Source organism: Meleagris gallopavo, chromosome 5 (genome assembly GCF_905368555.1).
Source record: "Meleagris gallopavo chromosome 5, MGAL_WU_HG_1.1, whole genome shotgun sequence".
Classification (NCBI taxonomy): domain Eukaryota; kingdom Metazoa; phylum Chordata; class Aves; order Galliformes; family Phasianidae; genus Meleagris; species Meleagris gallopavo.
The window spans coordinates 688,511-706,330 of NC_139408.1; the positions used below are offsets into that span (position 1 = coordinate 688,511).

Sequence of the window (17,820 nt, forward strand, 5' to 3'; positions counted from 1 at the left end):
TAGCATTAAGATCACTGTCTTGCGCTTCTGTGCGTGTTTATCTGTCTACAACTACACTTGAAATGTAAGAAAAATAGAATATATTATTCTATTACAGAAAAAAAAAGATAAATGTGACTTGTGGAGTTTTGGTAAAGGTTGCACTTGGGAAGGGATCTATCTGAAAGATATGGAAGAAGTTACTCTTTACAAACTTAACTAATGAGGAGACTTTTAAACTCCAGTTAAAACTTAAAATTTTTAACTGTAGTGGTTCCAGTAACTTCTCTCCAAACTCACAAGGTTACTGATATAACTGATAAGCAACATGTTTATAGCTACCTTTTTCAATATATCCAACCATTTATAGCTTTAAGATTAAATAACTTCCTATTTCCAAATTCTTCTCTGACAAAAATCACAATTGTGTACTATTTTCAGCGTTAAAGTTGTTTGTGTCCAGTATCGTTGAAGTAAATGCAAAATGATATTTTCTCAAATGTTCTTTGAACAGTGTGAATATAAATCAAATTTTATAAGTTTGCTGGAGAAATTATCTGGATGCTTCTTTAATTGCAGCTTTTAAAATGTTCAGGGAGTGTATTTCCCCGAAGCTGTATTTCCTTGGAAATCTTAGTGTTCTGCTGTCAACTTTCTTTTGAATATGTCTCTTCCTAGCCTTGAGCTGGGATAATAAACTTGTGGTAGAGCTTTGTTTACCATTACTTTTGATTAGCTTTTATTTTTGTGGGTATTTAAATCTGGATATTGCTAAATCTTCAGTTATCTGTGAGCTGCATCTTTCCTGATGTCAAAAGAAGCGTATCGCTTTCCTCTTTAACATAATAACTTATTTCCTCTTTGCGTCACAGAGAAAAGGAGAGAGGAAAGTGGGAGCTGTTTCCTGGCATGTTGTCTTTAACTGGAGAGTTTTGTCCACTGAACTACTTATGCCTGAGATAAATATCCCTACATAGTGATGTTCTATTACTGGGAGATGAGCTAGGGTGAAGGTTATGGCTGTGGCCTGGTGAAAAAAGTTTTAGCCTTTAGCGTATGTTCTTTATAACATTTATAGAAATCTCCTTATTTCCCTTTGCCTATCTTGAGGAATGCTTTAGTTGCTTCCAATCTTTGGGTAGAAATCATTGTTTGTGAGCTGCATGAACAAAACCCTGTCTTGCATATGCTAGTTTATTATGTAGTACAAAACTTTTAAGTGCAGACTTCAGTGCTGTGGTTACTTCTTTTTATGACAGTGATGCTCACTGCTTTCTTTCTCCATATGGCTTGGTTTCTTAGTGAAATAGGTTGTAAAGTAGTACTCAGCACTTAGCATACCATCTAACTTAGTGCCATTGATGTACAGACCTTGCTGAAGCAACTCAATACCTTGTGCTCCATTTTTTATGCCAAGCACTGACTTAAATACTCTGTTCTCTCCTATGACTGTTTGGTGGTCAGTCAAACTTGGAGATGAACTGGGGAGCCGTGCTTTGATGGTTCGCTGATAGGAGTTATATGAAGGTTGGAATTGGTCAAAAAGAAATTTTGATTCTGATTATTATCACTTATGTCCTGCATCTGCTTATTTAAATATCAGAAATAGTCGAAATGGATAAAAAGTCTGCCAGCTCACAGTGCTGTGAGGTCATAGCATGTAATTCTTGTGAGAGTAGTTGGTTTTAGTGGATTAAACCAAGTAGTCTATTTTTATACACTTTGGCAAGTAAAAGTAGTTAGCTTGCTACTGTATTTAGCGTCTCCTAAAATGGAGGAATTAGAGCAGAAATGTTACTCTTGATATTGAGGCTTTTCTTCAGTTGTTCAGAGCATGTTTTTTCTCTTGATACCTTTTCCATAAAAACCTACTTCCAAAGAACTTGAATCAATTCATGTCTCAGTGCCTCTTTCACAGTTGTAAGAAGGGTCACGTAAGTCTCCCATATCTGCCATAACATTAAGTTCATAGATCACATGATCTGGATGCTAGCCTGCTCTGCTGATTTACTCTGACTTCCTGGGTAAGTTATTTAACTGGTTTTACCATGATTAAAACACTGACACCTACCTACCTCACAGGGTTGTTGTGAGGCTTATTTTAAACGATTAAAGTGCTTTTGGCATCCGGCTAAAAGGTGCTGCACAAATGTAAAAAATAATAATAAATTCTGTTATAATACACCCTGTGATTCTGTAGGCCCAACTGTCTATTACTGTTTCTTCTGTCTCTTTGACTGTTTGACCCATCTTTTAGATGCAGAAAGATTTGATAATGCCTTTCACTTTCACTTCATTGGTGGTGGAGGTATTTCAGTAGTTCCACAACAAGCATTTGACACTGTTGCCTTTTTTACCACTAGTTTTCCTTGTGAAATCACAAATCTTTTCAAGGCACACTTAATAAACCACGTTCATATATTTGCAATGCTTTCCATGAATTTTTAGTTCTGTCAGGATATGTGCAAACTTTAATCTGCAATTGTCCTGAATGCTTCAGGCCAGTTGACACCACACCTTCTTACCTTTTCTGCTGTTGAACGTACCTTGTTATATCCCGGTCACTTGGAACTGTTGTGAGTAGATGTTGAAAGGTTGCTATAATTAAAGATTTAAAAAATCAGAAGCACGAAACAGTTGTGACATACCCCCCCAAAACTAGAAACAATAAATACAACACTAGTAGCATGCATGTCAAGTGTTTGGCTGTTGATATGTATTTTTTTTTTGTTCTGCACTTTTTTCAAATAAGCCTCCTGTGTTACTGCATGTTCTAAAGAAATGAAACTAGATATATTTGTTCAGATAACTTCTATCTGATATGAACATTTTGAATTTTAGATGTCTCAGTAAGAAAACAAGATGCTGTACGATGTTTCAGATGGTGGGACCAAGGCTTAGGGTTGATTTGTTTTGCATTTAATCAAATGCAATACATCAGTATTTTTAATTCATGTAATTCACACTGGTGTGGATACTAGTCAGAATGTATCATTTAACATACTTGTATATGAAAAATTTAAATAAAACCTTTTAGAAAAATGATTGTTTTTGTTTAAAATGTTTGTGTTTCTTCAAAGCATTTTCTTCCCCCGTTTTGCTTTAATTTGTTTCCAAGTTCAGAACAAATGTTATTAATTATGCATATCAATATATTTCTCCTTGGGGTCAAATGGGAACTGACGTCTGTCAGGATGAAGTTGGAGTGATCAGAAGTCAAAGTAAAAAAGACTTCTTGGCTGAGATTGTTTAGTGGTACTTCAAATTGAAAAGGTTGTGTACATCCCTAGCCACTCTTTGTGAACTTCTTAATGGAAGATATCCGCATTATAAAACATGCTACCACTCCCCACCTCCACTATTTTACTACATTTCTTATAGTGAACTTGCAGTTTGATAAACTGTTGTACAGGTGCTCTGTACAAGCATCCATACGGCACGTTCTTGACTACTTCAGTCTGAGACTTTTTTACAACTGTATTAATGATCTTTTCTTATCCATCTGTGGACTTGTTCCATTCCTGTTAATAAATGTTGTTCTGTCTGTGTGATTATTGTAGACTTGCACTAGAAATTACATGCAGCTGCTTTTCTATCTTTACTATTCAATATGTAATCACAGACATGTATACCTTGCATAGTTGCCGTGCTCCTACAAGTTATGGAATATCAAAGTTACACACATAGTTGATGTTTGTAGTTTCAGATTATGTGTGGTACAGTAGTAGTGAATTATTATTTAAATGTTTGTACAGTCATAAAAATAACATTATGGGGGTAGTAGAGTTAGGAGTTCGAATTTCTGAAGTGGGAGCGAAACCTGATGAAGAGATGAGTGAACCCTCTTGTGTATATAGTGTGCTGCTGTTCTCACATGAATAAACGTGGACTGCTTCCTGTTCTGTCATATTCATTCAAGGTGGGGTGACAGAAATATTCTTATCAGAAATACTAGTTATATAAAACACTTTCACAACACTTTAGAAATCTCACTTTCAAATGTATTGAAGACAGTGAAAACTATTTTTTGTGTGCTTTCTTTTTTTTTGAGGTCGTGCTTATCCTTCCACTCGTGTTTTTGTGCTGCGGGGGAAGTATGCGTGTCAGGTCAGGCACAAACTTCAGCTGTTTTCTTATGTCAACCTGAAAGAACCTATAGTAAATACAGAGCTTTCCTATGGATCCTGTGTTAGCTACAGACTGGTTATTTTCATCTTAATTGATGAAGGAGGTATAATTTGAAGTAGTCTACCATGAGTTTGCATTCCTTCTTACGTGTCTTCCAGCAGTCAGCTGGTTGAGTTACCTGTTGTTTTGTCTTGAGATTTTGAGAAGCCCAATGGCTGTGAGGACGCCTGTTAACCCTTATCTCATAATGCTGAGGTGTAAAATACTGATTGACTTTTGTTCCAGAATATCTTTGCAGACTGTGAAAGGGCTTTGAGTCACTGCTGCAGTGAAACGTAGTGGCTTCTGTTAACTGTCAACTTCTGTGAAGGCAAGTCATTAATTCCCACATTCCTGTATGCTGTTAGTATGTGTTGCACTGTTGTTTTTTTTCCTTCTTACAATATTCTTTTTTCTCCCCGATAGTTTGTGTTATATGTCCGGTAATGGATTTGCAATTCTGCAACAAAGTGTTGCGTAGCCAATACTGCGAGCTTTGATGGTTGTCCTTCCTTACATAAAAGAATGCAGGAAAAAAGTGTAGGAAGCCCTCTGACCCACATGCTAATATTAGTTTTCATGAGTTCCAGTGAGCACATGTTACTGCTCACAAATTTAAGAAATGTGTTTTAGTAGATTCTTAACCAGAGGCTTTGTAGACAGGCAGCCAGACTGAAAACCTTCACAGGGGAGGAAAGCTAGAGTTGCTGGGGGATTGTGGTGATTTTATTTGTGCTTTTACCTTTGCTGTATTTCAGCAAGACAGTTATGGAGCTTCTGGGTATATCTAATTTGTATAGGCTTTAACATTATGAATTAATTCAAGTGTTCCTCTGAATCAGCTGTTTTTAAAAGTGCAGTTGTACGATGATGGGTCAGCCATCTTACCTTGTTAGGTTCCTATAATATGATGACTACATAAAACTTTCTAGTGGGGACAGTTTGCTCTCTTCATATCCCCTATCGTTTGCATTAGCTTGTGAAATAGAAAACAAGAAATAACCAGAAAACCAGAAAGAACCAGTACATGCTTTGAAATGTTAATCTGTGAGCACAAGAGAACAAACTTACTGAAAAACATGCTGACTGATGATTTCATTTTTCAAATACTTCTGAAATCTTGCATTTGAACTAGAAAGACGATTTCTCTCTTTATGTAATGTAGTACTTTCTGGACCCAGACTGCAACAAACGTGCTGAAGTTAGCAGGAGGACTACCTTCACTGTGCTCAGCAAAGCTACATTTTGTATGTAAAGCTAAGTATGTTTTAAGTTTTTGTAGCATGACCTAACAGGAAGGACAACTCGGCTGCAGTTCAGTCTTTGCTCTCTTTTCCTGAAGAAGGGAGATGGCTTGTCAAAGAACAAACATTCATAAATCTTTTTCCCCTGTTCTACATCTTTATTTTTCCGATGTATAAAGAATAAAATGCATAACAAATTGTTGGTGGCATTTTATAGTGTATGTAAGGCTTCCTATTAATTCTCATTTAATTTAAGAATTTAATTAAGCGTAGAAGGAAACCTATACTAGTGGACTGTTCTCTGTCCTCCCCCTGCCACTGAGGAACTGAGAGTGTGCATATTTCAATTTATTTTTCAGAATGATTTCAAATTGGATTTGAATTAGTAATTGACTGGTCCTAGTTTAACAGTGTTACCGTTCCTCTCAGATCAGCTTTCAGGCTATATGAAAGGAAGGAAACAAATGCATTTGGCTTCTCTCATTTTCTGTATCCCTGTGGCTTCTATTGAGACTTTGGTCCCCAGTGTGTGCATACATTTATTTATTAACTAAATGATGGGTCAGAAGTTATTTAAAAAAAAAAAAAGCACCCTTTTTTTCTTGCACTAAGAGCAGATGGAGGTAAGTTTCTCTTCTTGTAGTTTTCTTGATGTTCCTTAAACTCAATTTTCTCATCAGGAAGATGTTTTGTGATTTTATTTCTCATTTGCAGAAATTCTAGAAATACGATCAGTCTGCAGTTGTTTGGTTTTTTTTAATTTACAAATGAGAAAAACAAAAGTATCTCTAAATCAGCCTAGCTTGGTTATTTTTACTGATCTGAATCAAAGGAAGACTGCACTGCTGAATTGTTACCATAAACCCGTATGATGGATTGTTGTCAGTCTGTCATTTCTGCAAAAGCTTCACAGTTGAAACCCAAGTTTTATGAGGAGCAGCCAAGGTTGCTGAGATTGTTCAGTATGGAGAAGAGGAGGCTCAGGGGAGACCTTCAGCCCCTCTACGAATACCTGAAGGGAGACTGTAGTGACAGGGGGGTCAACCCCTTCTCCCAGGAGCAGCAGTAGGAAAAGAGGCAATGGCCTCAAGTTGCACCAGGGGAGTTTCAGGTTGGATATAAGGACAGATTACCTCTCAGAGTGGTGAGGTATTGGAACAGGCTGCCCGGGGAGATGGTGGAATCCGTCCCTAGAAGTTTCCAAGAAAAGGGTGGGCACTGCACTAACGTGATCCTTGTGGTCATGGGTTGATGGTAGGACTAGATAATCTCAGTGGTCTTTTCAACCTTAATGTTCTATGATTTCATTGCCAATACCGAGTGTTGCTGCTCCAACATATAGAATTCTTGACTGTATATTGAGGTGCACCAACTGCTTGAATTCAGCACGATGCCTGTGGTTTGTTTTTCTCACAGGCTGGCAGAGTTGCTAAAAGCTGTCTAGATCATGATTTAATTTTTTTTTCAACTAGGCAAGTTTTCTGCTCAAATGTCAACTGACCCACAGACATCCCATGGTGCTGCTTCACATCTTACCGAGTCTCCAGACTTGTTTTTTAAATGCTGCATCACCACAATATATACACCAAAGATAAGTGCAGCTGCCATCTTCCTCTGACACTAAGGTTTGAGTGAGAGGAAATTCACCTTCTCTTTAGAATCGTGCCTGGTTTTGAGCTCTGTCTTCTCAATTTGGGTAGTTTACCTTCTGTTTCCGTCAAGCCCTGTATTTCACATAGCCAAATATTTTCTGCCAGTGATAAGGGTGATCGCTTAAGCTACGGTGTTAATTACATGTCACTTCTACAGATGATGGTAGTTTGGTGTTCCTGCAGTTCATTATGCTTAGGTGAGATCAGATGGCCACTCTTGCCATCTCAGCTTAAACCAGCCAAATAAAACAAAGGAGAACTACCATGGCTTTTATTTAAGCTGTGCATCTGTAAATTAGATGTGAGAAGCCAACTGACTTTCTATCTACTATTTTTTAATTCAGTGCTTGAAACTGGGAGATGTTTTGCATTCTTTAATGCAAATCTGACCTGAAAGCATTTTGTATTCTTCTATCCAGTCTATGTCAATATAACAGTGTGCCTGTCTGCTCAATTTGAGGGGTAGAAATATCAAACTGACTGTTTCTGCTGTCTAAAACAGCAGCTTCGTGGAATATGTCTAGTTCTGTATGGACACCCCTTGGTGTCAGGGTGTAGAAGCAACCTAATTTTTCATTGTGAAAAACAACAAAAAATAGATGATTAATATCAAACTTTTCATTACTGATATGAAACTTGGGAGGGTTCCCTGGCCGCTTGTATTTCTTTCTTCTGTACTGGTGTACATAAAAGTAGCACCTCCTTTGCTGATCAGTAAGCAGGCTTTTTGTTCTGGCCTAGGAGCCAAGAATAATCTTTCTTAGATAAGTCTAGGTATTTATCTGTGCAAATATTCCTTTCAGATCTGGATCTGAATCTGGATCAGGACGCACTGAAGTGTTCTGTAAGCTGAATGATGCAATTTTTCTGTGTAGGGCTTCTGGTGTTAGGTAGCCTTAGATTGAAAAGTTGTTGGTTTCCAGTCAGATAAGTCTCCCAGCTTCCCTCAGCAAAAATTTTGTATCATCTGAACTGATTATTTAAGTGTTTTAATTGGATTCTCTGTAAAAATACAGATTGATGCTTGTGCCTATTTGTAAAATACGTAAAAGATGTGTGTCGTTCTTGTTTATGGGCAAACTACAGATTACATTATTTAAACTTGCCATCAAGTTTGAATTTGAAATGCCTTGGAAGGTGTTTCATTCTATTCTTGTGTAGACAGCATATTTAGCTTGAATATATGTCACTAACATCTGGTATTTGTTCCCTGTGATTTGAGATGGGGAGTGATAGGTGGAAGCTGTGATGTCAGTTGTATTTTATCTGTCTGTTTTGCCAGACTGCGTGGGCCACAAGTGTCTGTACTGCTTTTATAATGTACCTTTACATTTCATCTTTCTCATGAAATAAACTGTAAATGCACCTACCTAGCTGTAGGTTAAATGACTGTTAGAACATGACGTTTTCATTTGGCTGAAATGGAAGTCTGAGCAGTCCTTCTCTGCTAATCCGGTACTGATGAATATCAAGTAGGAGCAGTTCGATGAATCTGTAAAGACAGTTATACAGTTGGCTTAAATAGGCTTTAATCTTTAAACAGCGTGGACTGTTTTTAAAAAATCCCTTAGAGAAGGTGTAAGTTACTTTGTATTTGATCTGCAAAGTTTAAAATCTGTTTAACAAACAAACCAAAAAACCAACTTGCAGTAGAAATGTCGCCTTTCGTTTCTAAAGAGTGGGAATGTGTAATCTGCTGGGTTTTTTTCCTTTTCCAATTTGAGCTTTTCTTCCACTCAAATCTACTTCTCCAGTCAGTTATCCAAGTGTAAGGTAGCTTAGGAAGTATCTAAGCCCTAATGTCAGCTCTCTTCAATTTGAAGTAGATACACATACATTGTGGTCTCTCCGTTTCACGAGTAGTGTGACCTCCTTTAGATAACGCCTTGCAGGATTAGCTTTAACCTTTCATGGCCGTCAAGCTGAAGCTTGAAAGGGAGAGAGAAGGGAAGCCACTTGAAAAGCTTTCATAGCACTGAGTTTAAGTGAAGAAAGAGCATAAACTGGAAAAGTCTTGTTTGAGTACGAAGCAGTATGATAATTAGTTGACTTTTCAAATATAGTCATTCCCTTTTTTAACACTGTGGATGTAACTTTTGCATAACGGTATGTATTCCCAGGAAGGAAAAAGTAAAGAAATTCCTTCTGTTTGCAAAGGATGCACAAAGGATTTTGATCAAGGCAGCTGCCCGTGTTGGAAAAATAGGCTGATTCCCTTCAGTTGGAGCGTTTCGCAGCTGTAGAACAAAAAACAGTGCAGCCATCGGGTTCATCTTACGCTTTTGAGGCCAGTTATTTTCCCTGTTTAGTAAACGACTGACAGAAATGTTTCTGCACTATTTCTTAGGAAATCTGCAGCAATGTCAGGATCTGAACCTTTCTCCCTTCTTTACCATGTTTGCAACATTGCAGTTAAGTGCACTTGTTTCCATTTTGTTGTGTAATGTAGTGCAGGTCTTGTCAACTGCAAGTTCAGAGGATGGATGCGGTGCTTTACTTGGGTGTCACCGTTATTCTCCAGTATTAACTTGACCATTTCCAATGCTTATTTTCCTGTGATGACGGTCGTCTTTGGTGGTCAAACATTAGAGCCCATAGACATCTTTAGAGTCTCGGGACCAACATCCTGCTTTTAACAACCTTTGTCTTTGGGTCATTTTTGCAACATATTATTAAAATGACTCTCTGTGTTCCAGCTGTAGAGACAACATTAAGAACCATTTGTCCTCTGCTGACAGGCCAGGCTACTCTTGTGCCATCGTAGCCATCAGAAGATTACACTGCATTGCTTTACATCACATCTTCTAGTACTGCTTTTTCCTGTTTGAGAAAATTTTGTTCCTTTTCCAAACTTGTTTGGTTGTATTACATTTAATTTGGGAAGAGCTTTGTCTAGACCACCTCCATGCTAATCAATTAATGCATAGTCTCTGAATGAATTTGACCACTTCAAGCGAGTAGCAGTTCTTTCTGGTCCTAAGATTTGATCATTTGGAATATTGGCCCTTTTCACACTCAGCATAGAAACTGTATAAGGTAACTACTCCCTTATGTATGTTTTTTGTGTTGTTGTTTTTTTTAAGTACAGATATATATTTCTAAAAATCTTTCAAAAAATCAGGCCTCTTTGAAATTCTAACTTTTTCAGCTGCATCCTGAATATATCTTGGTGAAAGTATGGAAGGGTATTAAAACCTTCCGTATAAAAATGAGGATTATTTTAACTTCATTCGATAAATAGTCTGTAATACAATTAGGAAATAATTGCGGTTGTTAAACTTTTTTGCAAGTGTAATTGAAATGAATGCATCAGAACTGTCTGTAGGTGTGCAATGAATACAACAAAAAATCAACTACAGTCCTAATAAGGATCGGGCTGTCCCCCTAAATAGCCTTTTTCTTCCGCTATTGTATCATCAAACTGTGTAGAACATCCCTCTTTTTCACAAATTTTGCTTTCTTATCTTGTCTGTGAGATTTTGAGGGTACCAAAATGAAAAAAGGAGCTATTTTTTGGGTGTGCTGTGCACTGGTGCACTGCAGTTATTAACGCTTATTTCCAATAGTAGTCAAAAGCAACTAAAAGATTTTAAATCAAGGGTCTTAAGATAGATCTCAGAGCTTACTGTGTGAGATCTGTGATGAAACAACTGGCTTTTTGTATTCTGCCAGATAGGGATGCTTCATATATCCCTTAAGTAATCTTTTGCAGCAGTCTGATTCCTGAGCTGCTTTTAAGGTCTTCTGCAGGAAACTTTGTGTTGCTGGGTTAGTGCATCACTAGGGGTGATGGCAGATTGTGCGTATGCTGCTCAGTTTGGAAACCTTGAATAAGTTGCTGGTGCCTGTTATCTCCATAAACTAGCCAAAAAAAAGCACTGGAGGAATGTGTTCCATTGCCAGTGTTGAGGGACTCTTCGCTCATGGCATGCAGTTGAGGTGGATATTTGGTATAATTTATCTGAGTTTAGAAATTGGGGGTTCTGTGGGCCAAATATATTTGTTTTATGCTTACATTTAATGCAGCTATATAACTTCAATGATTCAGCCAACAGATAAGACATCAGGTCTTTATCTCGGAACGTTTTATCGATGAGCCCTACGAATTTGTAACATTCATAGTAAGTTAAAAAAGCACTGCTGCTCTGTGAATAGCTTACTTCATTATAAGGAGAATGGTAAATCTGCTCATGTTAACCATCTGAAAATGCTTCCCACTGCTTCTGTGAAATACAAAAGGTGGTGAGAAATAGAGGTGAGAAGCAGAAGTGAGCTAAAATACCTAGGAAGAACCAGTGCTAGAGTCAGGAAGGCAGGACTGTGCCTGTGTGCTGATGTTTTCTACTGTGCCTTTAAAGTGAGTGTGAAATTAAAGACTAAATTAAAAGCCCTAAACCATGTTTAAAATTGACTTTTTCTTTAAGAAATTGCAGACTTATTGAGAGTCTCAGTGTGAATTTGAATATGGCTACAAAGGAGTGGATAACAGGGTGCTTAGCATTTGTAAGTTACTTCACACAGTTAATTTCAAATGTGGTAACAGGGAAATTTTAAATAAAGAAGTGTAATGATATTTGGAGAAGATACAAAAGCATGGGGAACGGTTGAAAATAATCATATATGAAGACGTGTTGTACAGTAAAATACAGACCCAACTAGGAAAGAATAGTGGATTAAAAGCATAAAGTTAGCTGCTGTTACTGAAACGCCTAAGGCAAGTCTTTGTTTTCTTGAGTGTTGCTGAGCAGATAGTATGAAACACATCTTCCTGATGCAGATATGAGGTCTTGACTCTGCTAGTTAAGATGTGTACATCAGTAGGCTTCTGGAGTTTTATGGGCAGGTTTTAGAACACAGAGAGTGAGATGGATGATAATCAGTAACTTCACCTGACTGTAACAGACAGGATCACAGAACGACCACGTGAAGCTGTTAAATGCAAAAGATGATAAGGAGAAGGGGGGAAAATTGGCTGAACAAGAAGGGAATTAAGAATCAAAGTTTCTCTTAGAAATCTTAAAGAAAATAACTGTGGGGATAATGTAGACCAGTCTTTCTCTTGATGGGGAATTCTTGTTTGCAGCTACATGACTGCAAACAGAAGAAGGTGTCTGTTAGACAGCTTGTGTGGTGTGTTGGTTTTTTTTAAACAGGCACGTGAGAAATACTTATGCTAAATAATGAGCTGTTAGAGGAGCAGGGACCGGGGAAGCATAGCTGTGATTATATACCAGCACCAAGTTCTGTTCAGGACAGCTGTCGTACCAAGCGACTAGATGAAACTTCTTAATGATTTTGCATTGATGAACTTGAGGAAATAGATTAACAAAACAAAGCCCATACTAGAAAGAAAACACTCAATAGACTGAGACAGCACTAACAGGTAAAACAGATGCAGCAGTTCTTGTTCAACCCCACCTTCTATGTGTGCAGTTTTAAAGTGTCAGTTCTGAAGGGCAGTGAAGCGACAGATAACTGAAATTCTTTTCTCTGTGTGATGTGCTCATCGTCATGAGTTCTAAATGCCAGTTTCTGCACTTAGCTTGAATTACGCTAATCTATGAGAAAAATTTGCTGTAATGGGAATGAGTTCATCAAGAAGGAAAACAACAGTGCAGTTAAGAATACAAGCTGAGTTTGCTCAGGTCTTAAAGGAATGCGAAGTGTTCTAAAAAGGCATTAAAACGCAAAGAATCAAAATGAGAAGACGTAGCTGTAGAATGAAACAGGTGATAAGGAGGAGAAAATACACTTGAGAAATTGCTTCTTTGTTTTTCTAACGCAGATTGAGAAAAGAAAAATATACATCAGAAATGAGGTGCTGTAGTAAATTGGTGACTGTAATTCAGTACTGTTCTCCTACTAGAAAAATCATGTAATGCAGTTATGCTCAGAATTTTGTTTTAAGGCTGGTTTTGATGCAATATTTTCCTGTGCAGCCTCTGGCTGCTTTTTGGCAGTGGTACCCCAAAGTTGTGCCTGTTTTTCCAATGATTAACACGAACAGAGTGCCTCACTGCACCAAGAGGCTGTTAGTTTTTGTAAGGAAGTAGAGGCAAGTGGTAGTTCTAAAGATTTGTCTGTACGTGGAAATAGAAACTGCACCAAGGTGTGAACTAAAATGGACTGTCTGTTTAGAGATATTCAGAAGCCATCTGGACGTGGTCTGGGCAACCTGCTCGGGGTGTTCCTGCTGAGCAGGACAGCTGATCTCGAGAGGTCCCTTCAACCTTAACCATTCTGTGATTCTGTGACATCTGCTTTCTGTTCCTAGATTTGGAAAAAGGATTTTCAATGCCTGTGGGGGTATTAACTGATAGCTGGATTTAAAGAGGTACAAGTTCTGTTCATTGGCTTAAACAATATTGTGTACGGCTGATTTATTCTTAAATACTCTGAGAAAATTCAAGGCTGATTTAAATAGAAGTACAAATACATGATAGTGTATGTGATAGCCCTGTAAAAACACCTGTGAAACCCAGAAGGTAGTTGTGATGAGAAAGCAGGTTGCAAAATGGTACTTCTTTTGCTTTATACTGGAGCCAAATGTGATGGCATCTTGTGAGGATACCTCCAAATTTTGACATGTCTAGCAGAGACAGCTTTAAGGTTTGATGTAATGCCATGACTGAGGAAGCTCTAGATATAACCCTTGTAGCAGTAGCTGGACGCTTCTGGCAGAGAATAACTGTAAGGAACTTTTAGAATCTCATTCTGTGACAGATTTTGGAATTGAGGCACACAACCATGTAATTGTGTTTTATCACATTTAAAAAAATACTTTCGAAGTCATCCTGCGTTTGTTTGAGGCACTCTGAGTGGTGTGAGCTGCACTATTCCTAACAGTACTTATTCTGCAAATGTAGCGAGAGCACCTCTCCAGCCGGCCCCAAATCTCTCTTGGAAATGGGTGCAAATGTACCTGCATGTATTTTATTAATTAATAATTATTACTTGATACAAATAGAGATCCTAATTACATCTCACCAGGTTTGACAGTAGAGTAGATAACTTAAAAGGAAAGAAATGAAAAACGACAAATGTTTGGCACACATGGATTCAGTTATAGGTAAATTTGGTATATGGTCTGATTTTCCTTTTCGATATTAACTTTTTAATAACATATTACCTAGTGTGAATAAATACGTGGATGCTCTGGTTTTAATTTTCTCTGCTGAAATGTGTACGTGTTATTAAGACAAAGAAAGCATTAAAGGTGTTGTAACAAAACCTGACTTCAGGAAGTAGCGTTAGAAATACCCGTCAGTGTGAAGGACGTCCCAGGGAAGCCAGTGCTGGTGCTGCCCTGGTGTTCCCTCCTCACCAGCTTGTGCCCTCTGCCAGCTGCACCTGGAGCTTCTCTTCAGGCCACAATTCCCAGGAAGCTGCCAAAGCCAGGGAGAGCAGTGCCTGGGAGGCAGGTAGGGCAGCTGGGGAAAAGGGCCCACTGCACTGCAGGGAGAGCAGCTGCAAGTTCAGCTGGAGACCAGCAGCAAATAAACACTGCCTCTTCTGCTTGAGAATATCAATTATTTCTTCAGAGAATAGTCACGGAAAAAGGACAGGGATTCGAAAGGCAGAAATAGCCCAAGGTCTCTAAAAAATGAGCGTTGTGGCAGAAGCTGTGTTGACCCATAAGGACCATGTGCTGACCTTAATTTCTTAGCAGCTTGGTGAAAGCCAGGAAACATTAAGAAGGTTAAATAAAACCAGCAAGCATGTTAGTCTTGTATTGTGCGTTGTTAGCCAACTGCAAATAGTTGTAAGTCTCGAGATGACTGAAGTATCCTGCTTTCCTTAGCTTTACATGGTACGTACGTCTTCATGAGTCTACTCAAAATAGTGAAGTGTGATGTCGTTTACAGATTGAATTTTCCCCTTGAAAGTTTATGAAGTTCATTATTGGGAAATACGGAGTGTGTTCTGTGAAGAAATCTGACTGTTGTTGTGAATTCATCTTGTACAGAGCCGATACAGCGGTGACTTAAGCTTTCTGTTGCACTGCCACATTTAAAAAGACTTTTTCAGAGGACGATCTGTTGTAGAGACGTATCGTTCGCTTTGTTCTGCTTGTACTTAGGGATGGAATTGCATTAGTGTCAGTCCTTTAACACTGCCCTGTATTCTATCACTGCCTGTTCCTGTATGTGTAATGGGGAAGCCCCGTGGTGCTGTGCTTACCCCACCTCAGGTGTCCCTGTGCCGGGTCAGCAGGGTGCTGGATGAGTTGGGAAAGCCCACCAAAGCCCTTCAGGAGAGGAGGCTGCCCTGCCCTCAGCCTTGCGGCTTGCTGGGAGAGCCAGTGGGATGCACTCAGTGATGTGGCAAATATTGCTCTTGCTTTGCTTTTTATTTATTTAAATCCCGTTAATCTCCCACCTCCTCACTTCATTGGTGCCCTGATCTCACTAGTGAGCTGAATTTTCAGATACTGGTATCAAACCACTTCTGTGGATTAGATGTGGGAAATGAGTAACCAATACGTAACGCTGGCTCGAAGTCCAAGCATGGAGAGCAGCTTTTCATGTCTCAGGTAACTCATGTAGAGAATGCTTTGTTCTTGGAATTACACGCAAGTAAAGAATACTGTTTTTTCTTAGCAAAGCATTTTCAAGGTCTTGAGGTGAAAGTCCATTCTTTGGATGCACGTGTAATCTGGTTGGGAGGTGCTCAGTGACGGTGCTGCCACACACCAATAAAATGCTTTGGTAAACAATCGAGTGGGGTTACTCTGTGCTTATCCAATGCCTTCAAGTTGCTGAGATCAGTCTGAAGCGTGGTGCTGCTCTCACAAGAAGCCGTGAGAAGGCAGAAATGAGACGTGTGCCTGTACGTGGCTGCCCATTAGCTCAGCACGTGAGGCTGTGGGTGCTCCCAGCAGTGCTGCCCAGCCCTCCTGGCTTCAAGTCATGCTATTGCAGAGCAGCACGTCTCTGCAGTCTGTCACTGCTATAATCACCTACCTCCCAGCCAAATAGTCTGCAGAAAAAGAATGTGAAACCTGTGTGTGGTAATGAAGTTTAAATCCCTGCGAACTGGGGCTTGGTGAAATCATTCAAACCCCGACGAGATGCTGCTCTGATTTGAAAGTGCTGCTGGCACGAGGTCAGCAAAAATCTCTTCAATTCCCTCATTTTTAATTGACCTTGTTCAAGAGTGAGAGATGTTGGCAACCAGTGCAGAGGGACCCGGGGAGCCAGGGCACCAGCAAGAGAGCAGAGAAGCTGAGGAGGCGTCAGCCCAGGCAGGATGTGTGCTGTGCTGTGCGGCAGAGATTGATTGTAGGCCTCCCGTAGCCTGTGTTTCCTAAAGCTGCCATTACAAGTTCTCTTGTGCTTTCAAATGCCGGTCATATCGAGGCGGTACAACAGCTTAATCCCAGGGTGCAGGAGAATGGGAGGCTGTCTCGGCCTGTGCCCTGTTGGTGTCTGCTGCCTGAGTGCTCAGATGTGAGGGCTTTGATGTATCGGAGTTCATTTGAGAAATAAGTGTTCAAATATAAAATGAGTTAACCTCTTACTTTAGTAATTATGGTATTTTAATGGGGGTTTACTAAATCTTGTTCTGGAGGCTTTGGTACCTAAGTTAGTTTATGCTCTTAAGACAACCAAGTTCCTCAAAATAAGGGGTTGCATCTGAGTGTCCACACCTGGGCACAGGAAAGCAGCTTTGCCTACTCAGGCCTGGATTTTGGCCTAATGGATGTCGAAAATTAAATACAAGAACTTTTTGAAAAAGCCGAGCTAGTTATATGGTTTTTATGTACTTAATTGTGTTTTTGCAAGATAGAAATTAATGAGTTTTGACAGCCAAACTGGAATGCTTAATACTGTATGCAGAATATAATCCTGCTGTTCTAAAATAGTTTCTAAGTGATTTGTTTTTTTCTGCTTCCCTGTAGATTAAAGCAAAAAATTATGACAAGGTGGAAAAGGTGAGTCCTATTAATATATGCCATATAACTATAGCAAGAACAAGTAGCTTGTGATTCAACTAATGTGGACTGAAAAAAAAGAGCTGCCATTGATTGTGCTGTTGAAAAATACAGATAAGAAGTTTCAATAACATAGACTTTGTTGTGAGCAAACTGTAATTAGTAAATTAGTAGAGGAATCTCTGCTTAATTCTCTCCAGTTTCCTTGCGTAGCATAAAGGTGCTTTTGTCAAAGGATGAGTAGTTTGCCTCATTATTTCTTACAAATTTCAATTATTACAAGGAAGGTTTTATTTCATAGTGCATAGTGTTAAAAGTAGAAACCTAATATTTTTGGAATCCTGATCACGTCTTCTTGATGTATTGAACAGTTATTTCAGCGATGCCTTATGAAGGTTTTACACATTGATTTATGGAAATGTTACCTTTCCTATGTACGTGAAACCAAGGGGAAGCTGCCTAGTTACAAGTAAGTTGACAGCGTTGCTCTGAATTATTCCTGTTATATGACTCTTCACTTAATTTTTGATGAGGGGGTGGGAGGAACCTGTGTGCCAAACCTGTCAAGGAACTTTGCAGTAGAGTGGGGTTTGCAGGTAATACTATTTAATCTGAAACACCTTCTTTAAAGTTTCTTTCATTGGGCTTGCTGAATGAGATTACTTCTCAGACTGGGCCTGGGTGGAGAGGTGGGACAGCAGCAGGGGAGCAGCCAGAGCACCCATGTGTTCCCCTGCACCCAAGAGCGGCGCTTGGACTGACCTGAAATACGCCTCTTTCTCAGCCGCAGTCTTCACTGTTCTCCCCCCTCTTCTCTGCCCTGTTTAGGGTCTCCACAACATTC

General features: G+C 39.1%; 1 protein-coding gene across 1 annotated transcript in view; it reads left to right on the forward strand.

The window, feature by feature from the left end:
• The window catches only part of CSTF3 (cleavage stimulation factor subunit 3), a 42,622-nt gene that overhangs the window by 11,049 nt on the left and 13,753 nt on the right, over positions 1–17,820 (forward strand). The window contains exons 4-5 of the mRNA XM_019615202.3: positions 16,944–16,976; positions 17,348–17,445. Of these exons, the coding sequence (XP_019470747.2) occupies positions 16,944–16,976; positions 17,348–17,445 (131 nt within the window). The remainder of the gene's footprint in view (positions 1–16,943; positions 16,977–17,347; positions 17,446–17,820) is intronic.